Source organism: Indicator indicator, chromosome 8, assembly GCF_027791375.1.
Source record: "Indicator indicator isolate 239-I01 chromosome 8, UM_Iind_1.1, whole genome shotgun sequence".
Classification (NCBI taxonomy): domain Eukaryota; kingdom Metazoa; phylum Chordata; class Aves; order Piciformes; family Indicatoridae; genus Indicator; species Indicator indicator.
Window position 1 is genome coordinate 25,410,684 of NC_072017.1, and position 26,889 is coordinate 25,437,572.

A 26,889-nucleotide genomic window follows, 5' to 3' on the forward strand; every position below is an offset into this window, starting at 1 on the left:
ACACTTCCTACTAGATCTCTAGTAAATTAGTCATCAGTCCTACTAGATTACTTCATCTAGCCACTGACATATGATTACTTCAACTTGAATACTGATGCCATTCTTCTTTTCCATCCCCCACTGAGAGGCAAGCCCATGTCCTTTTCTTCCTCAGCATTTCGAATGTGAAGAACTCCCCTCACAGATTTTCATTATTAGTCCTCAGTTATATGACGATTACCTATGTTATCATTTCTCATCCTGTATCTTTATTTAATGCTTCTCTTTATAGATGTATACCTATCTCAATCATTCTACATCTTATCTCACCTCACTGTCATGTATCTTCTACATCACATTCACTCCTAAATTTTTGCTGCAAGCCCAATTCATGAGCAAGGAGCCATTTCATTATGCCAGTGGCTATTAAAGTAAAACAAAAAATAAAAAATGACAGATCATGACACTTAGGGAGCTCTGCTAGCAATCCTCCTTCTTCTCCTATTAGCAATCCCCTCTATGGACTCACCTCCTTATCCATCTTTAAGCTCTAGTACTAATGCTCACCTTCTCCACACAGGCAGCACAACAGAATCTATTTTGATGACATCAGCCAGATTAGGTATGCTCCTTTTCTTCCACTCTCTGGAAAGTCTTACTAAAATGAAATTATAACTTGGTTGTACTGGTATTGCCTCTCTTGACAAACCACTGCCACATTTGACCTCGCTTACCACTTACTCTTGTACCACTAATGACTGCTTACTCCCTTACAGAACAACAGTGGTGATTAATTTTACACTTGGTCATGACTTCTCCAGTGTCTAGAAAAAAAGGCAAAATAATCCACAACCCCAGTTCAGTGACATAGTAAGAAATAATGGTGGCATTCTGACAGTTCTGACTTAAAAGCTAACACCTTGAGCATTGTCTCATGGGTTAAAGTAACATCCAGGGAGACATCTCCATTGCCAGCTGATATGATGCAGCACTAGATTCATGTCTCTGCTTTGATCCTACTGAAATCGGTATACGTAGGGATCCAATACTTCTCCACTCTGGCAAAGGACAAGTACCGTGCAGTGTCTGACAGCTAAAGAACTCTTGTCCCATAATTGCCTATACCTACTGTATAAACACATCCGTGACTGCTCTCTGTACGTACACATTCATGATTCACTTGAGGGATTATTGAAACAGTATTTCAAACTATGCAAGTCTGATTGGTAGCAATACAAATAGATTTAACCATCAGACAGCTAAAGCTGAGAGTCTCCCCTTCCTTTTCCATGGTGTTACATGCAATTCCTACATGTCATCCACAGCTCTGAGGCAATTAGAGCATTCAAAGGAGCATGGAAAAAACTGGCTACCCACTCCAGTTCTCAGTTGCTGCAGCACTATGAAGTGCCTAACCAGCGCCAGCTCTCCTGCCAAATTAACTGCATTTGGCAACTGACCTCAGGAGTACAGCGTGATAAACAGCAGCAAAACTTAGAGGCTGTTGTGTTGTTTACAAGGAATCATGTCTCACCAATGTTACAAAAGGCACCAGCTTGCTGTAAAGCCTTATGTAGCAAGGTATACTGCTCCTTCTCCGCTCCCACTACTCTTTACTTCACTTTCCCGATACGTGTTTATTCCTGACTTTTCCCTTCCTAATTGCAAGATATATTCCCACAGAAAGCATCCCTTCATTGCAATGGACACACTCATTCTTTGTTCCACATTCTAATATGCCCACATCCCTACTTAAAATTTCCAAACGTGCTCCCTTTCCCTCAGAAATTTCACATCGTTTCACATCAGCTTTCACATCATTTTCCTCAGCTCCTCTCCTATCTCCCCATCTCCTTAGCAATCTCAGTAAGGTCAGCTGAAGAGAATCCCCTTTCTGGACCATTTTTCAAAGATCCAGGGAAGAGCTTAGAAGGACACTTTGGAGCAGTAAGACAGATGGAAATGTAAGTAAAGACTACAACCATTTAAATGTCACATTAAGCCAGAAAGTAAAAGAAAGAGGGGTACTACTTTCATCAGAAAGAGAAGCTGGGGATTTAAACTGAAAAAAAACTAGTGACAGAAAGTGTATGCAGCTGTAAAATAATCTCCCAAAGGAAAAAGCAGAACCTCCTCAGACAGTTTCAGGTTTTTGAAGCACATACCAGGCAACATCTGTACAAAGACACTACAGGAAGAGAAGACCATGCAACCAGGCTAGTCCACAAGCAACTGTTCTACTGACTGACCCACATTTCTGTACACTTTTAAGGTAAGTCTCCATACTAAGAATATGCACAAAATGCACACCTGTAGTTCACATCAGAAAAATTCAAGGAAAAAATCCAAACCTCAAGGATAAACAGAATATACACAAGAGAATCAGCACATTTAAGAAATCACTCTAAGAATGTCAAATAACACTGCTCTCAGAGAAACACCACAGGGATCTCTTTGTATTTGTTTACACTCTGCAGAGATCAAAAAAGCCAATTATAATATCTGGCCCTTCCTCCACTGCAGCCCTTCACCGTTAATTGCCCTGGCTGCTGTTCTTCCACTACATAAAAATGAAAGCACTGGAAAAGAGCCTGCAAGTGAAACAAGCAGAGAAAACTTTCACTGATGTCAACAGAATTAGGCCACTTTTACAAGCAGAAACTTTGCCCTGCAGTTGGGTAAACAAGACACTCAATTTGTTCAAATGCAGTGTGAGCACCATTCCCTCCAGGAAGGCATGCTGGCAACCCAGACACTGCTGCTTTTTTGGGCTGCAGCACAAAACCAGCTGCTGTATGGGCTGCTGACTCACCATCTGGTTCCTTGTTGCTTTCTGTGTGGCACATGCTGCCAGTTCCTCAAAGCTTGTGGCAAAAATCTCTCCAGTGCCCACAGATTCTGAGATACTCATGATGAGCATCTAAGCTACATAATGAACTGAAGAAAATGGAAACAAATGCCCATCTCCTAATTAAGAACTTACAAGACAGGCACTAAATCCTGAGCCTTCTCTCTAAACACAAAACATTTGCAACAATTTGTATCTCCAAAGACTCACTCATCCCACCAGTTAAGCAACAGTTACAAACTTAACATTCTTCTTCAGTTTGATTAGTCTGCTTAGCATTTCTAGCATCATTTTTCACATTTAATTCCGATAAGTCAATCCCACATAGAAAAATAAATGAAAACAATTGAGTAAATACCTCACATAGAAGGGTGACATAGGTCGCTCATCTTCTTGGGAGCTAAAAACAAAACAGATTTGGAAGTTAGTATGCAGCTCTCTCTAACATTTTCAGCTTAAGATACTCAACTCCTAAAAAGCAGACATAACAAAAGTGAAATAATGTGCCTGCTACAAAAGTAGTGTGACCTCTTTGTCCTCTTCTTGTACTCATGGAAAAAAGTTTTATGTCTTAAACCCCAGGATTCCAACTAATTTCTCACTATCCATAAATGTGGTGCAACAGATCTGCTACATAGCTAGGAGTCAGTCCAGCTCTGCAGCAGTGCAACTACTTCCATAGCAATAATACAGCATTTTACCACCAAAACTGCCAGAGCCTTTTATTGTCTGCTGTTACAGACCTAAACAACCTGCCTATTAAAGTAAAATTTGAGGAAAAAAACCCCAAACAAATGAGATCCTGAGAGACTAAAGAAATGGCCACACATATGTATGAGGCTAGGAATTCCCCAGGTTTACTATGCCATTGGAAAGCGGAGTGGATGATTCCAAAATCTCCCTAAACTGGAGATCAGAGGCTACCATAAGCTGGTGTGGAGTTACCCTGACAAAAGATTGCTTCAATGGTTAACTGACCTGGCCTAAATTTAACCACAGCTAGTGGCCAACCAGTTTCCTGATCCAGCTCATCATATCTGTGCCAGCAGAAGGGTAAGAACGAGCTGCTGGGATGCTCAGGCTTAAAGGTGTGGTGGACTGCCATTTTAAGACAGTTTCAGACCAGGCAACTTTAAGAAGGGGCTCGAACACATTTCACCTAGTCATTCCAACCAGATAAAAGGTCAGCACTGCAGGGTCTTCCTCCAAGCTCACAGGAAATGAATCCAAGGTCGATTTGTCCCCAAAGGACTTGTAATTGAAGAGCACAGCAAGTTTGGCAGAAAGGCAGGAAAGACAGGAAGCTGAATGAACTACTTTAAACAAAAGCAGAAAGGAAAATACCTCAGAGGCACTGAAAACCAGACTTTTCCCTGCTGCTCTCCTACTGTTCCAGCAGCCTGGCACCACAGCGGTACTCAGCAGTTTGCCACAGGTACTCAGCCACAGGTCCTGGGGTACTGCCACACTATGAAGGCATCCACCTCCTTCAAGATTGTTCACAGGATGAAAGAACACAGATAGATGCTCTAGGTAAGGTCAGCTCAGCCTTGATACCCCAACCATCTTCACCAAGGATCCAAAGTAGATCGAACTTGAACAATTTTTGTAAGGCCAGCCAGAGTCCACAAACGTCTTGAATTTTGAAGGATTTTATCTATCAATTTACAAAAGCTTCTCTAATCACAGAATAAAGGGAAAAGAAACATCTCCATGGGTTTTGTAGCTAGGAGATCAAATACTCACAGGTACCTTCTGCAGCTTCTACTGGAGCCAGCAGGAAGCTCCCTCAGAAAGACACCTGAAACTGGCCTGCAGCCAGGTAAGCACCATGCTTTCCCACTGTCCATAGCCAGAGGCAGATTTCACCCTGGCTTATTTCAAACCCAGCCAATATTGTAACAGATCCACAAATATGCACACTCAATTCATCTCACAGGCAACAGCATGAGGGAGAAGACAGGATGCACAGGAGCTGGAAAGACCAGGATGAGTGAGCCAGTACTCCAGACAAAAAAAAAAAAACCCAAAGCAAACAACAACACAGGGATTTAACTTGCATCATTTTGACCCTCCCAATACAGCACACAGTGCTTCATATAGATAACTATGGACATCTAAGGAGAAGACCTTCCAACACGTCACATGGGAAGCACAAAATACTGATTCAAAGGTAATGCTAAGTACCACTAACCAGAAAGAAGAAAAGCTCCTTCCAAAACCAGCATTGTCAGCTAAAACTTGAATCAGTGCTGTAGCACTCAACAGCGGCTAGGCAGTTTTCAGCAACTTCCCAGGAAGACTGGGAGCAGACCTACTAGTGTAAACTTTGCTGCCACTTCCAGACTCATCTTCAGACAGAGTCTGTCGCAGCTGCAAAGGCATGAAATACTGATGCTGTCCTCTCAGATCCAGCCAGGACATGGAGTAGTGCACAGTGCCTGCCTGCAGCAGGCTAGGTAACACTGGGAACTGTGGCAAACCTTACCTGAAGGGTCTTTGCTAGAAACTGCTATGGCTTTGAAACTGCCTAGAAAGTGGAAGGAAACATAGAAGCTCATCATTAGCCTTCGCAAGACACACCCCACTACAAAGACACAGCTAAGAACCTCTGCCAGGTACAGGCTCACTTCCCTGACAGCATGTACATCTCCCACCTTGCAGGAATAAGTTTTCTTTTTATTTAGCATTTCTGTAATAGACTTTTTTTTTTTTTGAAGTGTAAGGAATCTACTGCAAACTCAGAAAGCTGCTGGTAAAGTTTTTTTGCTATGTTCAGCTCATTACATTAATGGCTGTACTTGTAATCTCAACATAAACAGGGCCCACTGGAGGATATGGACCATGAAAAGTATTTTCTCATGTAGCAAAAAGTTCACTGCTCTATCAAGATTTATGTGCATCACTAAATTCAAATGACAACACTGAATGCTGCCTTGTGTAGAAGGGGCAGTAGTCAACGTCACACCAAACTTGCTTTCTTTTCCGTCACAAAAGCCCTTCCTCCTCTCAGGGTTTGTAACTGAACTGCCAAGTCACAGAGGCACAATGACACTGAAAAAGCCCAAATAACCTATATTCATACTCCCAATAGTTGCTTCAACAGATTAGATGGAAAAGTAACATTCAGCAGGGACTCTGAAACCTGTTGGATTTCCCTCCTTTCCTTCCACAGCAAGTACAACTGCTGCTCCACCAGTTTAAGTAAGTTTTGTTTCTGTACAAAATCCCATATCCACTCATACTAAGTAACTGAGGAGAAATAAACATTTTAAGAACGTTGGCTGGGAATGTGGAAGAAAGAAGCTCTAAGTCAGATACAAAGTACCAGTTTCATTTAGATCACCACATTTCAAAATGTCATGTGGTTATTAATAATTGTAGCTGTACAAAAATTCTCCTGTCCAATGGTGCTTCATACTTTTACAAGTGCAGCACTGATCAGTAGCTGCAACTGGGATGAAAACCTCCAAGCTAACTAGCAGGAAATCCAGATGTTTAGAAAACCACACAAATATGTGAATTTAAAAAAATATCTCCTGCATTTGAGTAAAGCATATTATCCATTCCACCCCTGAACCATTAGAAACAACATATCCCAAATATCTTTCCCTAACACCCTGCACCTTCGTCAACTCATCAGTGCAAGCTGGAAGACATGAGCTGTGTAAAGTACAAACAGATTTAAACCATGTATTCCACATAATACACAATCCCTGAAGTTACACTGAGACTACCACACCCTGTTGTGATCACTTAGCACACAAGGATTTTGTCTTGATTAAAATATTTACTTGTGTGGCAAGGTAACAAAGTTAAGTGCTGTATTATATACACAAACACAGATTAGTTTAATGGAAAGAACGAAAACTATGTCTAAGAGGTTTTAAACCTGTATATACCAAATCACATGGTTTTGTATACATAAGATACAGGTAAGCAATAAAAATGTACAAGACATAAATCATAAATGATCAGTAGTTGATATTACACAATAAGCAGGCTGAAAATTGGTTTAAAACCTTCCACCCAGGATTCTTTGTCATTATCGCTCTATGCTGATTAAACAACAATTACATACCTGTTTTAAAGCACCTTGCCCTAAAGGATTTATTAGCACTGCTAGGAGCCCTGTTCTACTGTGTATTCTTTCAAAACAAAATGTTAGAACTCATTAAGTTATGTTTAACAACTGCACTGCACTTGAGCTACATACTTCCTTTTGGATTAAAGGGATATGTAACTCTCACAGAAAGAAAGGAAACCTTAATACCCAGCACAGTGACCTTGCAAACCAAGTCAGATGTTCACGGTATGGAGGGGACAAGTAATTCTGATGTGCATCTCTTAAAGTTTAAACTTTTACTTTGCCCAGCAAAGAAGCTTTTTCCTAGGCAAGTAGGTTTAGTAGCAAATTAGGTGTTTCGGTTTGTGTTTTTAATATCCTCAAATTTTTGCCCAGCTCAAAACCACAGGCACTGAGGAGATGAAATAACTTTAAAAAAAAAAATGCAGTTACTTATTCAGTTATCACTGATTATGTGCCCAGGCAGTTCAGTGCAAAACACAGCAGTCTCTTCCTTCTCAGACATATATGTACCTCCCCTAAACCAAGGCATTAAACATAAATTAATTGCTCCTCCATGCACCACTTGGGAGAGCAATTTATCACATTCCTAAAGGATACCTAAACATCTGATCACGTCCTTCCTTCTAAATAAACAAAATAGACACCAGCCAAACTGGGAAAAAAGTTCTCTTTATTTTACAGCTCCAGAAGTAATATTGTTGTGTTTGTGACCTCCTCTGAGCTAACAAAAGAAGTCTGTTAGACTGGAAGGAATGCCAGTATCACCCACCAGTTAGTTTAGCACTTAGGATTTTCAGATACGTTTATTTTACAGCATTTACACAATCCATCCCTCCTGTCTCTAAAGGAGGAAATAGGAAAGCTTATGTGAAGTCTAAGCGTTAAACCATACATTTCCACTGCAGAACCACAGCTACCTTTTTTTGCCCTCCCCCTTCTGCAACAGGAATGTTTCACACGAAAGTCACCCATCACATTCTTATATGCACAATGAGATTGCTGTTCCTGGGCTTTCTTCCTTCTCCTGATATGTCATCTTGCCCCTCAAAAAGAATAAGGGAGCTGTTGAGCCTGTCCCAGAACTGAAACTGTAAAACACCCAATTCGTTTACATGCATGTAGGACACCCCTATCCCAGACTCCTTGCTGGCCTGAGCTATCATTCCAGGTCAAAGGGTGGCTCAGGCCTTTCCTTCTTTTTATATTTGCACTTCATTATCAGCAATTCTTCCATCCTGGCTTGCTGGCACTGGAACCTCCATGGTAAAGCTACTGCTGCTTTCCTACTTCACATCTCTTGTAAGAGTTTAATGGGACATATAGTTGATTAAGTTTAAAAAAAAAAAAAAAAAAAGTCAAAAAATGTACTTCGACTGAAATGTCAACATTTAGCACCAGAGATGAGAGGCCCACATACTGGCAGGGTCATGCTGCTCAGCCAAGGTCATGTTTTCCTAATGCCTTGCCATAGGCTCTATTTGTTCTGACCTCAACAGTCATGATAAAGAAACAGCTTATTTTCTATTCCACCACAGATAGTCTGGATTTCAAAAGATATTAATTATTTTTCAGTAAGAATAGTTTTTTCAGGCAATTAAACAGCTAGTTCCAATTTTAATGTGACCAAACAAAAAGGCATTGAAAATTCAGTGGCATCAAATTATTAACATCAAAAGCTAACGCAGATTTTGGGAGGAGGAGAAGCAAGTCTAAGCTTGAGTGACTGTTCAGACTCGGTTGTCTCCTCCTTGTTTACTTATCATTCAGCACCACTGTGCCACCTTGGATTACAAGTATGCCATTTTTGAAATTGCAGAGGATTTTGACAATATTGTTCATTTACTTTACATTTACTTACTCAACAGCACTAAACATAGCTTCAAGAAAGCCTCAATTCTGAGGCCATAGTAATGCTTTTTTATCTGAATGTCGTCTTCTCCCCTGCCAAGGCATTTTCCCATAACAGTTAATTCAAGTTTGCCACAAATGCAAAATTGGACCTGCTCAAAAACGTTTATTTTCTCAATAGAATGATTTACTCAGTCTCTGCTTCATGTCAGTGGGTAAAAGGTACTGTTTTAGCAAATTAGAAATAGCAGGCCATATAAGCTTGTTCCTTCAAATAAAGCCTTCAAAACAAATTTTGTACAAATACTGAGGTATATTATGCAAAATAATGAAAAATATCATGTAATACCAAGATAAACAATAAATTTAATCTAATGAAAACACTGTGGTGATACAATGGTCACCATTAAAAATCAGCATTTCCCACCAATTCTTGAGCAAGGCCACCCTTGCTCTATATCCTTAATCAGAGGGGGAAGAAGGAATGCACTGTATAGCAACTGCCCAAGAAACAAACACTTAACAGCTACTTGTCTGAGAGTTATTTTCCCTGAAGAGTAACTATTATAGTCATAATCATAACATGTCATTTCACTTATTTACCTCCAGTCTTCACAACAGGTACATCAAATCATGCTTACCACTAAAACCAAGCTAAGCTTATGCTTTACTACCTGCATGAGCTACTCAAAAAGAGCCACATGTCAAAATACTAGGCAGACAATCCAGCTTCTTCATTCTGAACTCACATACTCTGCAAAATATCTCCAATAACTTGGGGAGGGGTGGATTAGCATTGGTTTAAACAACTAATCTCCAAAACATCTTGCCATCTTCCTCAAACCCATTTCTTTTGCAGTGTTTTTCCCCAAAGTCTCTCAACTAAGCTACATCTTAAGCCTGTGAGAGCACAGGGCGGTAGAGGGACGCACACACAGCACAGCCATACACACTGAGAACACATAGCATTAGCCATGGGCATAACTGCACAAGCTATGTGTGAGGGGGCACTGAGCCTGAGGCACATTGCCTCGATGGAAAAAAAAACAAACCAAAACAAAACTGAAGCCTTTTGCATACCTCCTCCCACATCAAAGCAACATCAGGGAAGTACAGGCTAGCTACATGGCAAGCTGAAATGAGCAGAACTAGCTGATTAATTGCCACTGTGAGCAACAGGCTGATTTTCCATTGATATTAACATATCTGAATCAACAGGAACCTCTGGCAGCATAATTTTGTATAATTATTTTCTACTCACTATCCTCCTAGATTGCAAATACATTTATCTTTTATAAAATGACGTCAATGGTAACCAACTTGCTATTGTTGTTTTACTTCTTAAACTAGTTGGGGCTTATTATGAAAGACAGGGCAGTGTTTTTTCTTCTTCTTGTGGTTTGGCAATAGTCCTCCCTAGGATAAAACTAGACAATGGATCAGAAAGAGGCAGAATGAATGTACAGCCCAAGACTCACCTCTTCTCAGAATTTAACAGTGTGAAGTTGCATAATGCACACACATACCTGTTGCATGACAATGGTGAATAACTGTTACTAGATAACCAGTAATTTCAATTTCAGGATTGTTTGTGAAAAGCTTGCACACTTGAAATAAAGGTATCTGTGACCCTAGTTTTTACGTAAATAATAATTTCTTGCTTACCCAGGTGGACACCCTGGTGGCAAACACCGCAGAAAATTTCCACATCAATTTCCTCTTTTAGTCAGAGCCCACACACACACTCCATGGCACCCAGAAAAAGCTTCTACAAGCTTCTACACTCATCATGTCACAGCTTTGACAAGACACGGTACCCAACTGTGGGTCAAATGTGAGTCTGGAAAGCAAAACATTCACACAGCATTTTGTAATAGGCAATGACTATGACTTGAGGAAAACAAGAACCACAGGATTGAAATCCTCTTCATTCTTCCACAACAAAAACAAAACAGAGCACCAGAAATCAACAAAAAAATCTGATACAAGTTCTCTCCACCCTCAGAAAACATACTTCACACACATATTCCAGAACACACTTCACTAGGGCTTGTCAAGCACTCCCAAGTACCTCGGATAGCAAGTGATAACAACGTTCAAAGGATCAGACTTCTTTTTGATATTTTAGCACACAAACTTCCCCACTCTAAGAGAACATAGCAGCCATTCAGGGAAAAAAAAAAAAAAACCAAACAAAACAACTTACTGGGGTACAAACAGAACTCTCAGACAGAAACACTGGGTGTTTGGGGATGACCCCAAGTAAGCAAACCAGCAACGAAAAAACACTGAACCCCGAGGATGACTGAGGGACTGCCCCTGCAGACAACTGCTGTAGCATAGGTAAGACAGATCAGTCACACCCCCTACTTCTAGCAGATGCACTTCCTAAAAATATGCACGAAGGGCTTCACTCTGCGTCAACTTGTTCGCAGCAAAGTGCAACGTGAAAGAGGCCACCGACCACAAACAAGGCCTGAGCGTGTACCTGCCTTCCTTATCTTGTTCAGAAGCTGGCAGATGTGACTGGCAAAAGTGGCCACCACAAGTTCCAGGTCTGCACAGCCGTTTTAAAATCTGCAATAGACTGAGCTAGGATAAATGAATTAAAATATACATAGCAGCATTAGTAATGCTCTAACTAAGAATCTAGAGTACTCAAGTAAGACAATGCTAGTCAGAAAACATTTTAGGCTATTGGTGACAAAAGATAAAATTATGGTGGACAGGTTGTTGGAAAAATCAGAAATATAACCTGTGTGACATTAACAGGTGCCTTCTGCAGTGCTAGGGCAATGTAGTACCACTTGCAGCGGAGGGTTCAACACATTTGCCTTACATCTCTTCCCACACAATGAAACATAACCCTGATGTCCTCATTGACACTCCGGACATAGCAGTCCGCTATACCCTGTCTTGTGTCATTCAATAGACATCTATATATAGGAAAAAAAAAGGTGTAGTACATATGGCTCTAAGCAGGCACGTCGTATGGTTTTGGGGAAGACAGACGCACAGCTTAAAGACACTTTGGTAGATACAATACTTTGCATTCTAGTGACATATGCCATTTAAACACCACAGCTTCCTAAGCAGACTCTCCCTCTCCCAAGTTTTACACACTAGCCTCACAGAGATGCATTCATATAGCAGCAGCACAGGAGGCTTATGGCCTAATGAGAGCACAGTGGGACAGATGTGGGAGACAGGCAGGAGGAAGTTTTCCCAGCCTCAAAGGGTATCAAGCACAGTAACCACTGGCAGCTCATTCCCTTTCTTGAGACAGGAAGATGGATGCTTTCAGCTTGTGAAGTTACCAGAGCCATAGCATGTGGAGGTTGCCATTAGTCGTCTTTAGACCCAGTAACAGCAATCATCCACTGCAAGCTGTTCACACCCTCAGCTGGAACAGCTGCATCAGCCAGCCAAGCTGACAGGAACCACTGGTATACTGCTACCAATGCTGCTACTAACCACTACCAGTTTCCCAAAGCTGACACAAAGCACTCAAAGTCTGCAAGACTTTGCAGCAAATGGAGACAATATTCCATGAAGAAAATGAAGATGCAACCTGGGAAATGCCACTGTTTTACCTGCTATGCTGGATAAAAAAACTGCAAAAAAAGCTGTCCCAAAGAGTGGTGGTAAACAGAGTTAAATCCAGTTGGTGGCCAGTCACAAGTGGTGTTCCCCTTGGCTCAGTATCGGGGCCACTCCTACTTAACATCTTTATCAATGACCTGGATGAGGGAATCAAGTCCACCCTCATTAAGTTTGCAGATAACATTAAGCTGGGCAGGAGTGTTGATCTGCTTGAGGATAGGAAGGCTTTACAGAGTGACCTGGACAAGCTGAATCAACAGGCTGAGGCCAGCTGTATGAGGTTTAACACAGCCAAATGCCAGGTCCTGCACTTCAGTCACAACATCCCCATGCAAGGCTACAGGCTTGGGGCAGAGTAGCTGGAAAGTTGCCTGGTGGAAAAGGACCTGAGGGTGCTGGTCAACAGCTGGCTGAATATGAACCAGCAGTGTGCTCAGGTGGCCAAACAGGACAACAGCATTCTGGCCTGTATCAGGAATAGTGTGGTCAGCAGGACTAGAGAGGTGACGGTTCCTCTGTACTCAGCACTGTGGGAGATGCACTGTGTTCACTTATGGGCCCCTGACTACAAGAAAGACATTGAGATGCTGGAGCAGGTCCAGAGAAGGGCAACAAAGTTGGTGAAGGTCTGGAAAATAAATCTTACAAGGAATGTCTGAGGTCTGAGCATCTGTTTAGTCTGGAGAAAGGGAGGCTGAGAGAAGACCTTATCACTCTCTACAACTGCCTGAAAGGAGTTTATAGCAAGAGTGAGTAGGTGGGGAATCAGTCTCTTCTCCCAAGTAGCACACGATAGGACAAGAAGAAATGGCCTCAAATTGCACCACAGAAGGTTTAGACTGGCTATTAGATGAAATTTTTTCACCAAAGGGATTATTGAACACTGGAATAGGTTTCCCAGGGAGGTGGCTGAATCACCATTCATGGAGATGTTTAAAACATGCATAGATGTGGTGCTAAGGTACACGGTTTAGCACCAGACTTAGTACAATTAGACAATGCTTTCACTTGATCCTGAAGGTCTTTTCCAAGCAAAACAATTCTATGATTCTAGAAAAAGGATCCACTTGTCTGCCCTTAGGACCAAAGAAAATGAGGTGCTGAAAGTATAGCATACACATTGTAAAAATAAGGAAAATAAGCCATAAATTAGTGATTAATTTTTATCTCATTTTAACTGCAAAGCTCCAACAAGTCTTTAGCATGCTCAAGGCTTAATGGGAGTTTGAAGGAAAATCTTCATTTCTGAAGTGCAGAGTGCATTTCTAACCGATTGAGAGCTAATCCTTGACACAACAAAACCCCCAAAGACTCTAATTAAAGCGACACTGTGAAAACTGTCTTCCCCTGCAGTCAACAGTCAAGAGCACAGTAACAACCACTTGTTCTGACCACTGCCATGGCAGATCTTCAAGAACACAAAAAGGTTAAAAATACAACATGAAACTGCTCCCTCAAATAGGAATGCTGCAGTATGAGTATTTCTTTAAGACATTCAAGCCACATTTCTGTTTCTCTGCAGTCATCAACATGGAACCCTGCAACTGTATTACTGCAAAAGAGTTCATCCACATCTATCTGCAGAGAGGACCCTAAGCTTTATCAAGACAATGACAGTTTAGGCAACAAATTTCTGTTACTATACTATCGTGTCCAAGTAAGCAGCAACTCCACAGCTTCTGCTGAAACAGCAGCAGCCCAGTGCTGAAATGACACATTGAATCACTTATTTACTGCTTTGTAGATTACATAAAGATTGATATTCAGCCTGTTCGAATATGCCTAGGGGAGGAATGTACTGCTTAATTTTGAGAACTGAAACAGCAATAAAAAACAAAATTCAAATGAAGGAGTTGGTCGGGGGGTTGTGTTCAGTTGCCCCGGCCCCTGCAGTGGGTCTGTACCCCGCCATTTAAAACGCCTGACTGCAGCTATCTCTGCCGCGCTGTGGCAGGAGCACAGGTACGCACACACAGCTGGTGCTTAAGGGGAGGTGTGTCTCGACACCCTGGAAACAAAACAGCCCTTTTCCTCCGAAAACCAAGCCTCTCGCCCATGCTGCTGCCAAGGCCAACCACGCCGAGTGCGTACGCAGAGGGCTCTCGGTGGGGCAAACCCGGCTGAGCTGCGCGGGGCTCCCTTACCGCATTACAGCCCCCGCTGCGGTGAGGCGACGGACTCAGGCTTGCACGGGCGCAGAAAACCGTCAGTCCCCGACCGTTCGCCGGGAAGGTATGACCGCCGAGTACCTAAACCCCTACAAACCCGTGAGCTGCTCTCTGCCCGCGGCAGGCTCGCCGAGAGGGAATGGCCGCCGATCACCTAAAACCCTACAAACCTGTCAGCTGCTCCCTGCCCACGGCAGGCTCCCCGCAAGGAGGGGGCTGCGTGGATTTCGGGGCGCTACATGGAGCGCCTCCTCTCTAGATCTCTCCGATCCCCAGAGTCCCGTTAACAAATTAACCTGTTACACCGTCCCGGCGCTGCCCTTCCCAGCAGGACCGGAGTCCCCTCTCCCCCCGTGCGGCAGTGCGACACAAGCCCCGCACCCCGCCCGCCTACGCAGCGCAATGGAGCGGGAGCTGCCGCGGTTAGCCACGTACCTCTGCAGGGGCATGACTTCGCAAGCCATGCTGGCCATGGGGCCGCCACCTACCCAACACCTTCTCTCGCCACGCCCGTAGCGTTGCCCGCACCTAAGAGCCGGCGGTGTGGCCCACCCCCGGGGAGGGCATCAGGGTCCACCGGCCTCGCATTGGCGGCTGACGGAGACCCGCCCGGCTCCGCCCCGGCCCGCCCCGCCCCACAGCCGAGGGCCCCGGCCCGCTCTCGCTGCAGGCAGGGTGCGAGAACAGCCAACCCGGGGGCGGCCCTGCCTCGGCAAACATCGGTTAACCGGCAAAAGTTTACGATGTTCAGTCGGTCCTGGACCTGCAAGAAATCCCACAAGCTGAGGGCTAACTACTACAGAATATCTTTTAACAGAAAAACATCACGAGGTCTTTCGTATCCGTTCTAATAACTACAACCCACCCCGCTTCTTCCTAAATGTCATCCGGGGGGCTCTGTGGTCACCCACAACCTCCCCGAAGCTCTACGATACCCTCACCTGGCTAATCCCCTCTACAAACCGCTGGGAGCCGCATGCCTGCATACACACACCCACACCATATGTAGGGGTCTGCAGGGGCTCACACAACTGGACCCCTGAACTTCTCATTCCTTTGTGTTGCAGCACTGGGGTTCAGAGGGCTTGTGTCAACCGACCCCGACACACAGCAAACAGGAGCATAGGAGTACTCTTCCCTTAACATCTGAAATGAAGAGGTAAGGGTTGCAGAAACCAAACATTTGTACCGATGTTCCCAGTGGGCCACCCTCAAGCACTTCTACATCTGTGGCTGCTGACCAAACTGTGCTCTGAAACCACAAATCTGAGGAAAGCAGCAACAAGAGCCCCAGACCATGGGTTTGCCACTTTTGATTTTGGAAAACGAATAGTACACAATCCCCAAGAAGATCTTGCACTGAAACATTTGATGGCTGCTGAAGGCACATATACACAGTTTTATTTTTCACCTTTGCACTTCCTCTTCCCAAAACATCTAAAGAATTACCTCTAACTTCCCTCAACATTGGAGAGAAACATTGCTGCTGCTGCTGCTACTCCACCTGTGAACAATCTTAATACATTGCACATTTCATGCAATGAGAAAGAGGACAATCTGAAACTGATAAAGGAGTGTAAGAAAGAGATTGAATCCTTTCAACAAAGATGATAAAAGGTGGTAAAAGCCTAATGGCTAGTTCTGGTGCAGTCAGACACACCAATCTTCAGAACTTTAAGTCAATATTAAAAGCATTGTCACTTTTGAACCCAATGAAGACTGGCACTGGTTTGGAAGAAAGCTGCAGCAAGAGCTTAGCACTTGTGTGTTTAAGACTTTCATACAGATGTAGGTCACGTGAATTACACAAGAGCCACATCAGCTTTCTGGAGAGGCTGATGACATACACATGTTAGCAGGAGGCTATCAGACATTTCACAGAATCACAGAATCAATAAGGCTGGAAAAGACCTCAAGGATCATCAAAATCCAACCTGTCACCCAAGACCTCATGACTACTAAACCATGTCACCAAGTGCCACGTCCAATCCCCTCTTGAACACCTCCAGGGATGATGACCCCACCACCTCCCTGGCCAGCACATTCCAACGTCTAACAACTCTCTCCGTGAAGATTTCGTGGGGATGCCTAACAGATCAGAACCTTTCTCAGTAGAAGGCAGGCACATATTCTGTCAAAACCAAGAGCAGTGGGGCAGCTGCAGCCTCAGAAAGCTGTAGCATGGAGTAGAGACGCAGAGGTCAATGGCGAAGAGACTCCGCTTCAGTACACTGGACTGTTTAACATTCGCTCCTGTCAGCAGGCTGACTGGAAGAAGTCCATTAGTGGTGCCTCTGCCCGTTGCCTCAGTACAGGCCTGTTCTGCTGCACCAGTCATGCCAGGCTCAGCGCAGGCCCCCTTTTTAGGAAAGCCAGCAATGCTGATAAAGCACTCTGCCATCACCGACTTGGCCTGCTCTTATCTGCGCCAATTAAATGAATATCTTGATGACTTCCTGTTACATCAAATATGCCATACGTACTCTTGGGCAACTTAAAACATAAAAGATTTTCCTCTGATACACAAAACTGCTTCATTATAAAACAAAAGCACCTTGTACTGTTTCACAATTCGACATAAATCAAATTGCCTTTTCTTGGCCAGTCCTCTTTTATACACACACAATTATTCATAGTCTATTACACTTCTACACACTGAGTGTTAGCATCAGGATGCCAATAAAAAAAAAAAGTTTTCCACATTTAGCTAAGGAACCATCCACATGGGGAAGGAGTCAGAGTTCTCCAGAGTAGTTTGCTGAATAAACAGAAATGGAATAACTTAAATAGCTGCTGTATTCTGAATTTATACTCTAGCTATTTTGTTATAACTTCCAAGGGACTTGTCCATATAAATGAGCTTAAAGGGACTAAGATCCCCAACGAAGAATTCACTAACAAAAAGTGATGCTGTAATAACCAGCAAAAATTAATTTATGAATTAGCATCAGTGAGGAAGGTTAGTGCACGGCATCATGATGAAATCGACCAGATGCCTGCAGAGAACATTAAAGTTGTCCAGGACTCCCTGTGCTGTCATGTACCTTCAGATGCACCTTCTGTTTCTGTTCTCTTTTTTTTGGACTCCCCTAAATGGGTATCAGTTTTCTTGTCTTCCTCCTTGTCTACCTCTTTAGCATTGCCCAAACCACCATGACTAAGAAGAGGTACCCTACCTCATGTTTCCCTGTGAACCCACTGGCATGCAACTTTGACATCCATTAAAGTAAAGGAGATTAAAGACGAAAAAAATACAGCTGGTGGACTGCTGATAGCACTGCTGGTTTACCAAGGATTTAATTATTTCTGGAGCAGCTGCAGATACTGCAATAACTTGGACAAATGTCAGAGGGAGTGAAATTTAACAAGTACTTTGGGGGATAGTGGCCAGCCATCAGTAATAGCAGCAGTACCTGCTATTCAAACAGTGGGAAATCACCCCACAGTGCATGTCACTTCACTTCAGTTAGCATCATCTCAATGGGCCCTTCAAATCTCACTCTGCTAAACAGGGACACAAGTCTCTCATTCTTCATCTCTCACGTTCAAAGGTACAGACCACAAGTAATGCATTTGTAGCATAAAGCAGGCAGAACAAAGCTGCCAGAAAAATGTGGTCTTATCCAAACTATTCTACTTCCTACTCACAGATCTTTACATTGAAACCATTGTGCTACACAGCAGAGGTGGTAACTCCTTCCCTCTCCCTGATCTTCAATACCCTTTTTACCTTGCATAATTCACATATAAAACCTGGGACTGCACAACATTTGGTTTAGATTTGTTTGTACTTGTTGAATTTGTTCACTGATGTTAGACATAAAAACCAAAACCTCTTCTGCAAATTTCATACAATTCTGGCATTCCTATTGCTCAGAAAGGCCAAACACGTCTGTTAGCAGCAATAGTCTATCACAGTGGCTACAGTACCACCACACATACATACAGAAGATGGGGGGCAAACCCCTTCTTTCAGGCCAGGCACAGCATCCTCTCCACTGACTGTATGCTCTTTACTGTACTGTGAATGCTGCAGGAAAACAGAGAGCAAGTAATAAAAACTAGAAAGCTCCCTAAAATAGCAACATACACCACCACGCTTCAGTACCTACGCCAAGGCACCACCTGGGTTCAAACTACTTGATTTACAAATTTCTTACTGAAATTCACCAAAGAAAAGAAGACACTGGTTGGAACTAAATATGATTAATCACTTTTCTCCACCACCACTGTTTAAAGAATGAATACATATTTGGAATGGAAGTCTCCTGTCAATCATCATTACAGAAGTGCTTTCTTCTCTTTCCTTTGTTTTCATACTTAGCTGCACACCAAGTAATTTTCTCAGCATATAAAGCAACAAGAGAAGAGGACCTGTGAACAGCACCAGAGGACATGAGATATAAATGGTCCAGATAATGGATTTTAAGAGGATGTGTCTGAGTCTACCTCCTTGCCTGACTGCACAGTCATACACAAATTAGATAATAATTAAAAAAAAAAAAAACAGAGAGAGAGACAGAAATATATCTGATAATATCTAAGGATTTTTAGGATGCTGGATTTCTGCTCAATACCATCAATGTATTCCCACAGTGTTTACCTAGCTACACAATAATTTCCCCCTGGCAGAAACATGAAATGCAAAGCACAGATACCATCAGAGTGAAAAATTAGAGAATGTACTTTTCAAAATACCACCAATAAAAAAATTTAAATGCCATTATTTATGTACTCATGCACGCACTGTTACATGCGGTTTTTTCTTTAGAGTATCTGTGCAAACGTCTGCAATTATAAATGATTAATACTCTAGAAAATCTCCCGCAGGCCAGAAGATTTGTGTGTGCACATGGAATAAGCAAGCCCTATGTAAACAGAAACCGTATTTGGAAACTGTAGCCCTTCATGTCCAAACAAAGCAGGCATTCGATTAAATTGGCCCTGTCCAAAAGAGCACCAATGGGAAAAAAAGAGTAACTAATATTTCAAAAATGTAACTTAGTAAAAGGTGAATCTTCAGAAATGGGGTAAGCATTAACAGTAGCTTTCTAAGACTGGCACTCAGCCCTGTGTCAAATAATGCCTTATCAAAAATCTAAAAGGAAATGTAAAAAAATACTGGTGGTTCTTTTTGTATGTTGTGTGCAAGCCATCATTAGAAATTTCAGTACAGCCATAGAAGAGTCAAATATGGGACCTATATGCAAGATCATCAATCTTACTGGGAGATACAATGTCATGCCAGATCAGCACTTATACATGAGCCCTGAGAGGCTGTGTGGCCACAGACATTAAGATCCTCCCTGGAGGCATCCACATAGATATTGTGTGGGAAAGCCATATTATGTCTGTATTTCCTACTGGGGTGGTTGCTACACAAGTCTCTGAGAAGTTCAGGAATTCCCATTCTCAGGTAAGTTGTGAAAGACTGAGGACTGTTCACAGACAAACCATGAAGAACTAAACCCCACATGTTTAGTGTTTTCAAAGAAAAGGGCCTATTCATGCAGGAAACATTAATTTCTGACTTAGTACTCCCAAGAGTACTGGCATAGAAATGCAAGTATTGCTGGCATATCTGTGGGGAATATGCTGGGTGTTTACACCATAGCTCTTCTGTTCTTTCCTGCAGCTTGGAGGCCAAATTACCTTTTAAACAAAGTTAGTTAAAATCCATTAGGGAGAAAACATATTCCAGAATTGTTCCTTAAACTTGCTCAGGCAGGAACAAAGTAAACACCAAGCTGAAAGCTTCTCAGAGTTCTTGATCTCAGCCAACAGATAAGCATGTGAGCACATTTCCCATTGAGAGGGACAGCTCAAGCTACCAAGGAGACCTGGAATAGCTGCTGTGGAGGCTCTTCACTAAGCAGCACTGTCCTTTGCAAGCACAGTCACACCCACTTGTCAGCTGCTTTAACTTGTTCCAAAGGACTCCTACCCCATGGGATAGCCCAGAAATTATTTCTTGGCCTCTGTCCTGCAGAAGGGGGAGGACTGGGAGTAGGTTCCTAAAGGGTTTTCTGGGAAAGCATCAAGTAATGAATGGCTGTGCCAGCTAATCTGCTGTGGGAACAGAGTGAGGCATGCTGTGCAACAGGTCAGTAAGTTCTTCATTTGCACTAGTTAGTTCAAGTGCCAGAGCATGGGAGCACAAGCAAACAAGCCGGAGTCTGGTCATATACAAGTTATTTTCAAAGTAGGCTTTTTCCAAAGCTCTGCTAAACTAATGACATTCCTAAATACTAATGTCCAATGACATTACTCCCACTCCTCTAAACTGTTTTTTTTATCAAACAGTCTGCACAAAGACCCTTTAAAAATTCATCTGTTTCTGACCAATTAAATGTTTGTCATAGAAAACTCTGAAGAAAAAGCATTCCTATGTAAGCAAAAAGATTCCCAAAATGTTTAAGCAAGCCTTTGGTACTCCCTGCACTATTTACATTTCCCTACCAAAAGTGTCATTGGCTCTGCACTTTCCAACCTTCCAAAAAAACCCTTCCAATCCTCTACAAAATTAGTAGCCTTGGAACTCCATGCCTCTGAATCCACCATGTTTCCTTTCTAAAGCATCTCCAAGTGAAATGCCTGTAGTTCACCCTCAGTCTTTCAAAAATGACAACCATATCAGAAGAGAGTGAGCAAAGCAGAGGAGTGTGCCACAACATTCATGTTGGGTGAATGCAGCTTTTTCACTCCACTGAAAGATAAACTGCTGTCTGTGCTGGCAAGGGAGGCGGTCTGGCAGAGTTACCCTCCAGAAAAACCCTCTAGAAATAGCTCCGCTTTTTCAGCTAATGGTATGACTGAAAGGAGACCTCCCTCTGCACAAGTGTCCCAGAGGCTGGCCTGGCTTCCAGGAGAAGTGGTGGGAATAGATGACTTGGCATGAGACACTGGCTCCAGCTGGGAGGCACAAAGACAGGAGTGAGCTGAGTGAGAGTAATTCTATCTCTCTGCACAGAGCTGGAGGATGCGTCTGTCATGGAAGCAACATAGATCCTGGCTAAAGGACAACTCTGACCAGATCCACTAAAACCCAACTGTATTTGACCAGAGCACACTCTGGCAAGGTACAGGGCTTCTTCCTGCACCAAGCTGTTCATACATTGAGAAACAAAGATTATTTTGTATGCACAGCCAGATACAACAACACTGAGCTCAATCGGGGCAGCTCACTGCTGTGCCCTTCATTTGCAAAACCAGCTTTGAGTCTGACCACTCTGTATGTGTCCAGGCTGTGCTAACACTCTCCCATCCTGCTGCAGGCCACTCTGAGCAATGTTAGGAGTAGCACAAGAGACACAAAAGTCCAGCATAAGCCTACATTTAATTTTCAGAAGCACTTAGAACAACAAAAGGAAGGTCTAAGCTTGCAACTTCACAACTCACCTCCATGTTCCTGGGAAAAATGCAATTTTTTGTATCCAAGAAGCATAAATCCAGCAAAAGTTATGAGAGTTCAGAGGAAAACTTATTTTCTGTGATGATCAGTAGCCCTCTCAGAATGCTGATCACTTGATTTTTTACAGTTTGACACTGTGGACTTTTGGGGTGGAAGGAAACATCTATTAATTTTACAAAACATGATGCAGTGCTCCCAAGACAGTATTCATTTCATGATGGTTAGGTGGTTCCTAACCATAATGCAAGACAATAAAAATGTACTTTATTAGATATTAATCCCTCCCTGCATGACTCAAACGTTCTGAATGCAGAGAACTTGGAAACTGTGAAAGGTCTTGAGGAACTGGTGGCAGAATACCTTGTTTCCAGGAGGTCTGTCAAAGCCCTAATGACTGGAAGTCATTAACATCCAAGTGGCCCTTAGTAATTTCTTTGCAATTCTCTAGAAGTCTCTCTTTGCATCCATCTCCAGTACAAATACACTTCTTGGCAGCAGGTGGAGAAATAAAAGGAAAGCTTTGTACAGAAATGGATCTATCTTGACACTTCCTAAGTGAAACCCTCTCAGGCCAGGAGGAAGGCACTGAGCTAATGTGAGAAAGCACAATTTCTAGATAAGCAGTCAGTATGGAATCACTTTCCTTATAACAGATAAAATGAGAGGAAATCTGTCGTGACCACTGACCATGACAAAGGAGGATTTTTACAACACTGGAAAACCTCAGTGACAAACAGATGCAGGCAAGGTGACAAGAGCAGTGAGTGTACTGCTACTCCCAGCCTTTTCTTATTAGACAGTCAGCTGACCACTTTGATTAAAAATTCATGTGTCATGTGAAGTCAGAGCTGAACCCCATCAAACTACACTGCAACGTGCTGAACACAACGTCCAAATGCACGGTTCTTCCAGCTGAACCGGGAAATTGCAGCAGCAAACAAGCCTGGCTGAGAACTCAGTGACCTGTGCCCGCTGATTTTCCTGCAGGCTGCCTGGGTCCCCTCGGGGAAGCTGCACAGGATAGAGTACCTCACAGCTTCAGATGGTAGAGAAGTGCTTGCTCAGCAAAGCTACCGGAAACGAGGCACACCGTGCTGAACCTTCTCAGCTGAACAATGCACCAGGCACTTCAGGAGACAGGCTAAGGAAGCAACAGGAGAGGGAACTACTCAGTTACTGCAGTAAAAACAAGTCACAGTGCAGAGGTTCTGCCTCTTTTCTAGCTTCTAATAAGACAAGATATTGGTGAGTGTCTTGGGTTTTGTAAACACAAATATTGGAAGAACAAGGATTTTCAAGATTGGCTTTAGTTCCTTATTATCCACTGTGTGTTCTCCCAGAAGATCCTTTTGTTTGAAAACTACTTTAGAATTATCACAGATGTCTGCACCTTATTTCCTACAGCAAAAACAATTATCTGACACTATTGGTATCAGAAAGCCACCAGCCCCATGCATCAAAAGGACATTCTCCTCACAGCAAAAGCAGATACAAAAAAACCCCAAAACCCAAAATTATAATAAAGAATTGTTTTAGATGAGAGGGCAATGTCTGAAATACAGAAAGGGAATACTTTTTTTTTTTTTTCATCTTTGTTACTCAACTGCTGTTACTCAATTACTGCAGTCCCTTCCTGGTTTCTAAGGCTGCTGAATGCTGTCCCAGGAAACAGGAAAAGCTAAAGTACTTGGCTCATGGACTAAAAGAACTTCTCTTTCCATACATGTTATGGCATTAAAGTGCTGCTTTCTACATCTAACAGTTGTCAGATCCTTGTTTCATTTACAATTCTTATTGCTTCCAAGATGAACCTCCACTTCTCAGGCACAGGTTAGGGTGTCAGATTCAAGATGTTCTCCATCGCAAAAGGAGTAATTTGTCATCAGGTAAGTTTTACATAGACAGGCAAAGATAAGATGGCTACAGGTAAACAGGAAGGTTAGACTACAGTAATAGACAGAACATAATCTAAAGGAGTAACCTGTGCAGGGTGGAAGAGAGAGGGCAAACACTTGGAAAAGTAAACTGAAATCCACCCAGGTAACTTGCATGGAAAACAAATCCACATAATTACATGTTTCTGTGACTGTCATTACATCTGGGCTACAAACAAGGGAGAAGAACCTGGAAGAGCTGAGACCACACCCTAGCTTGCCACTGACAGTCATTTACCTTGGAGACACACATAAATCATATGTCTTTGTGGCTGTGTTTTTGGAAAACTGAAATGCTTTTCTTAACAACTCATTATGTAAGGCAGTTCCTACTGCCAGCATCTCACAATTCAAGAAGAAGGGAATTGATTGCATAGGAGGGTGGAGGCAAATGTACTCTCAAAGTTAAATGAGTCAGCTCGGAAAAAACTAACTCAACGCAACCTAAAGACTGAAGGTGACAGAGCAACACCACCTTACATAGAAAGTCCTCTCTGAGGGCTCAGAGGAGGACCCGCCCCAGGCTGCTGCTGAACAATGCAGAAGGCAACTCATCACCTCCCCATCGACCTCATTCCAGACCTTTGCTCCTTTTCTGAGCAGTTTTCTCAAAGAATCCAAGGCTGTCAGAGGGCAGCCCTGTCGGCTGCCTGGCTGCAATCCCTTATGTAAACCTGACAGCAAGGCTCCTGGGTGATAAGGCAAATTATTACTTTGGCTAGGGACTGAATGTACTGGTATGATAGACTTCAAAAAACAAAAAACCCCGAAACCTAAACAAAAATAGTCAGCTAAGCAAACAACAGAAGCCCCCTTATTCGACTTGTTCTGGCAACAACAGTCACCCAACTTCTTATCTCATGCCAGAGAATAATGGTACAGTTTGGCTTGCCTCGGTTTTAAACCACAACAGCTAAAAGGAAAGCCAACAAACAGGGAAAGTGTTTATAGTAAGCACAAAGTTCTCAGTGTACAAATACATATGTTTTCATAACTCAACAATTAAAAGCAAGAACATGCAGTGTCATTAAGAATAGGGTGCAGCAGGGTACATTAACCCACCCTGTATTTTAGGGAGGCTACTACAGCATGTGATTCCTTTATTTGCAGAACACAGGCCAGACATAAGGATCTTTGTGAACAAAAAGTTGATATAAACAAATCTAACAAATCTTCTTTTTGAGAACACGCACATGTTACAAAGCCAGCATGGGGTATCTGTGCAGGCAGATCTTACTGCACTTACGAGTGCCGCCACAAGCAGGAATTTATGATCTTTGGCACACAAAGGCATGGCTGGAAAGTACTGGAGAAGACTGCTGTAGTTGCTCTAAGCTTTGGCTCTCAGGAACTGCACAATATGTTTCACAAAGTTGGGTAGTCATACAGACACCCGTTTCCCAGCACCTGTCACACTCCTTTGATCAATACTTGCACCTAGGGAACACAGAGCCCACAAACACCAAATCCAGTAGAGTGCCCTCCCACAGAGGGATCCTCCTTTGAAACAGTACCAGGACTGCAAAGAGCTGCAGCTCCAGCAAGTGCTAGAACAGTCATATCTAACAGCAAAGCCTATTTCAGTGCCTTTCCCAGGCAAAAGATCCAGGATGATAACAAAAGTCTGCAGGCAGCATGCACCTCTGAGCCAGCATCAGGTAAGACATTTCTGCTCACCATCAACAATCCCTTGTCTCACATTTTGGCTGCAGGAAGCATTTTCCCCCTTGCCTTAATATCCTCTCCCTGATATGAAATCCATTTGAATCTGTTATTTGAAGCACCCAAATTTTAGCATCTCTATCTACATCCAAAATCACTCCACTTCCTACTGCAATTTTGCATACCCCTTCCAAAGCAGAGGTTAATCCACCTCTTTTAGTTAGGAAAAAAGAACTTATCAACTTTACAAATGCCATTTTCTTAAGATAACAGTTATGAACAGAAGGTGATACATATTTTAGGCTCTGCAATGTTTTGATTGCAACTGATACTTCACATATTTGAAATGACAGCAGCACCTTCCAAAAATTCCTGCAGTGAGGTATTTCATACATGTAAGGAGGCATAACACATCTTTCTATATTAAAAAAAAAAAAAACAGTAAGCCATTCTAGAAGACTTAATATGTAGATCTTCCTTTGAAGGTCAACTGTATGAAGACACATACTGAGAGGTATTTTAAATGGTATAAAAAATGACTACTCAACCAGAAGCCTCCCATTTTCCTCCTGAAGACCTCTGCTCTAGTGTCAAATGAAAGTGATTGCCAATTGTATCAAAGACTACAGTCCTTACTGGGGTGGGAGGTTTACGGGCTTAGTGTGTGTGGTTATTTCTTCACTTTTAAACTTGTGAGCCTGCTAAAGGTGGAATTTTGCATTTAACATTCTGTGCAGCCCTTCATCCTCTTCTAATGCACCCATATCCTGGTGTCTGAGCATGGAAAGGGAACAAACCACAAGTGTTTTCATGAAACAGCAAAGTATTATCATTGCCAAGAACAACCTTTATTCTTTTCTAACAAAGATCATAGGATAGCCAAGACACAGTCATAATGTATCTGCTAATTATGTATAATTAATGATAACATTTCTTTAAGAACTCTTTGTACTTTGTGACACAAACCCCCCCAACAAGAACAGCAGCGTGTTTGCAAAGCACTTTATAATCTAGATGTGATGCCAGAGTCTTTCTCCTGAAAAGGGTGAAAACTCCTAGTGTAGCCTTGCATGGAGGTTGCAACAGGGAGTAAGCACCTCACTGTGATATTAGATTACACAGGCATGACACAAGTCTGCCAAAAACATGTGTAAGACCACTCCTGATATTATCAGAGCACTACACTAGTTTTAGGGAATCAGGGTTTCTGACTGTTGCACAGACAGCTGTTCCCAAAGTATGTCCTCTGCTAGAGACCTCTCTCCTCTCTTCCTCTTAGGGGTGGCCCATGACCTTGTTTTCATCTTACCATGCACAACAACCTGCCATCCTGAAGCTAGGGAGAA

The 26,889-nt window shown here is 42.7% G+C and overlaps 1 protein-coding gene across 1 annotated transcript in view; it reads right to left on the reverse strand.

Moving 5' to 3' along the window:
- FAM13A (family with sequence similarity 13 member A) overlaps positions 1 to 26,889 on the reverse strand; it is a 114,840-nt gene that overhangs the window by 40,011 nt on the left and 47,940 nt on the right. The window contains exon 7 of the mRNA XM_054383266.1: positions 3,186 to 3,227. Coding sequence (XP_054239241.1) covers positions 3,186 to 3,227 — 42 coding nt within the window. The remainder of the gene's footprint in view (positions 1 to 3,185; positions 3,228 to 26,889) is intronic.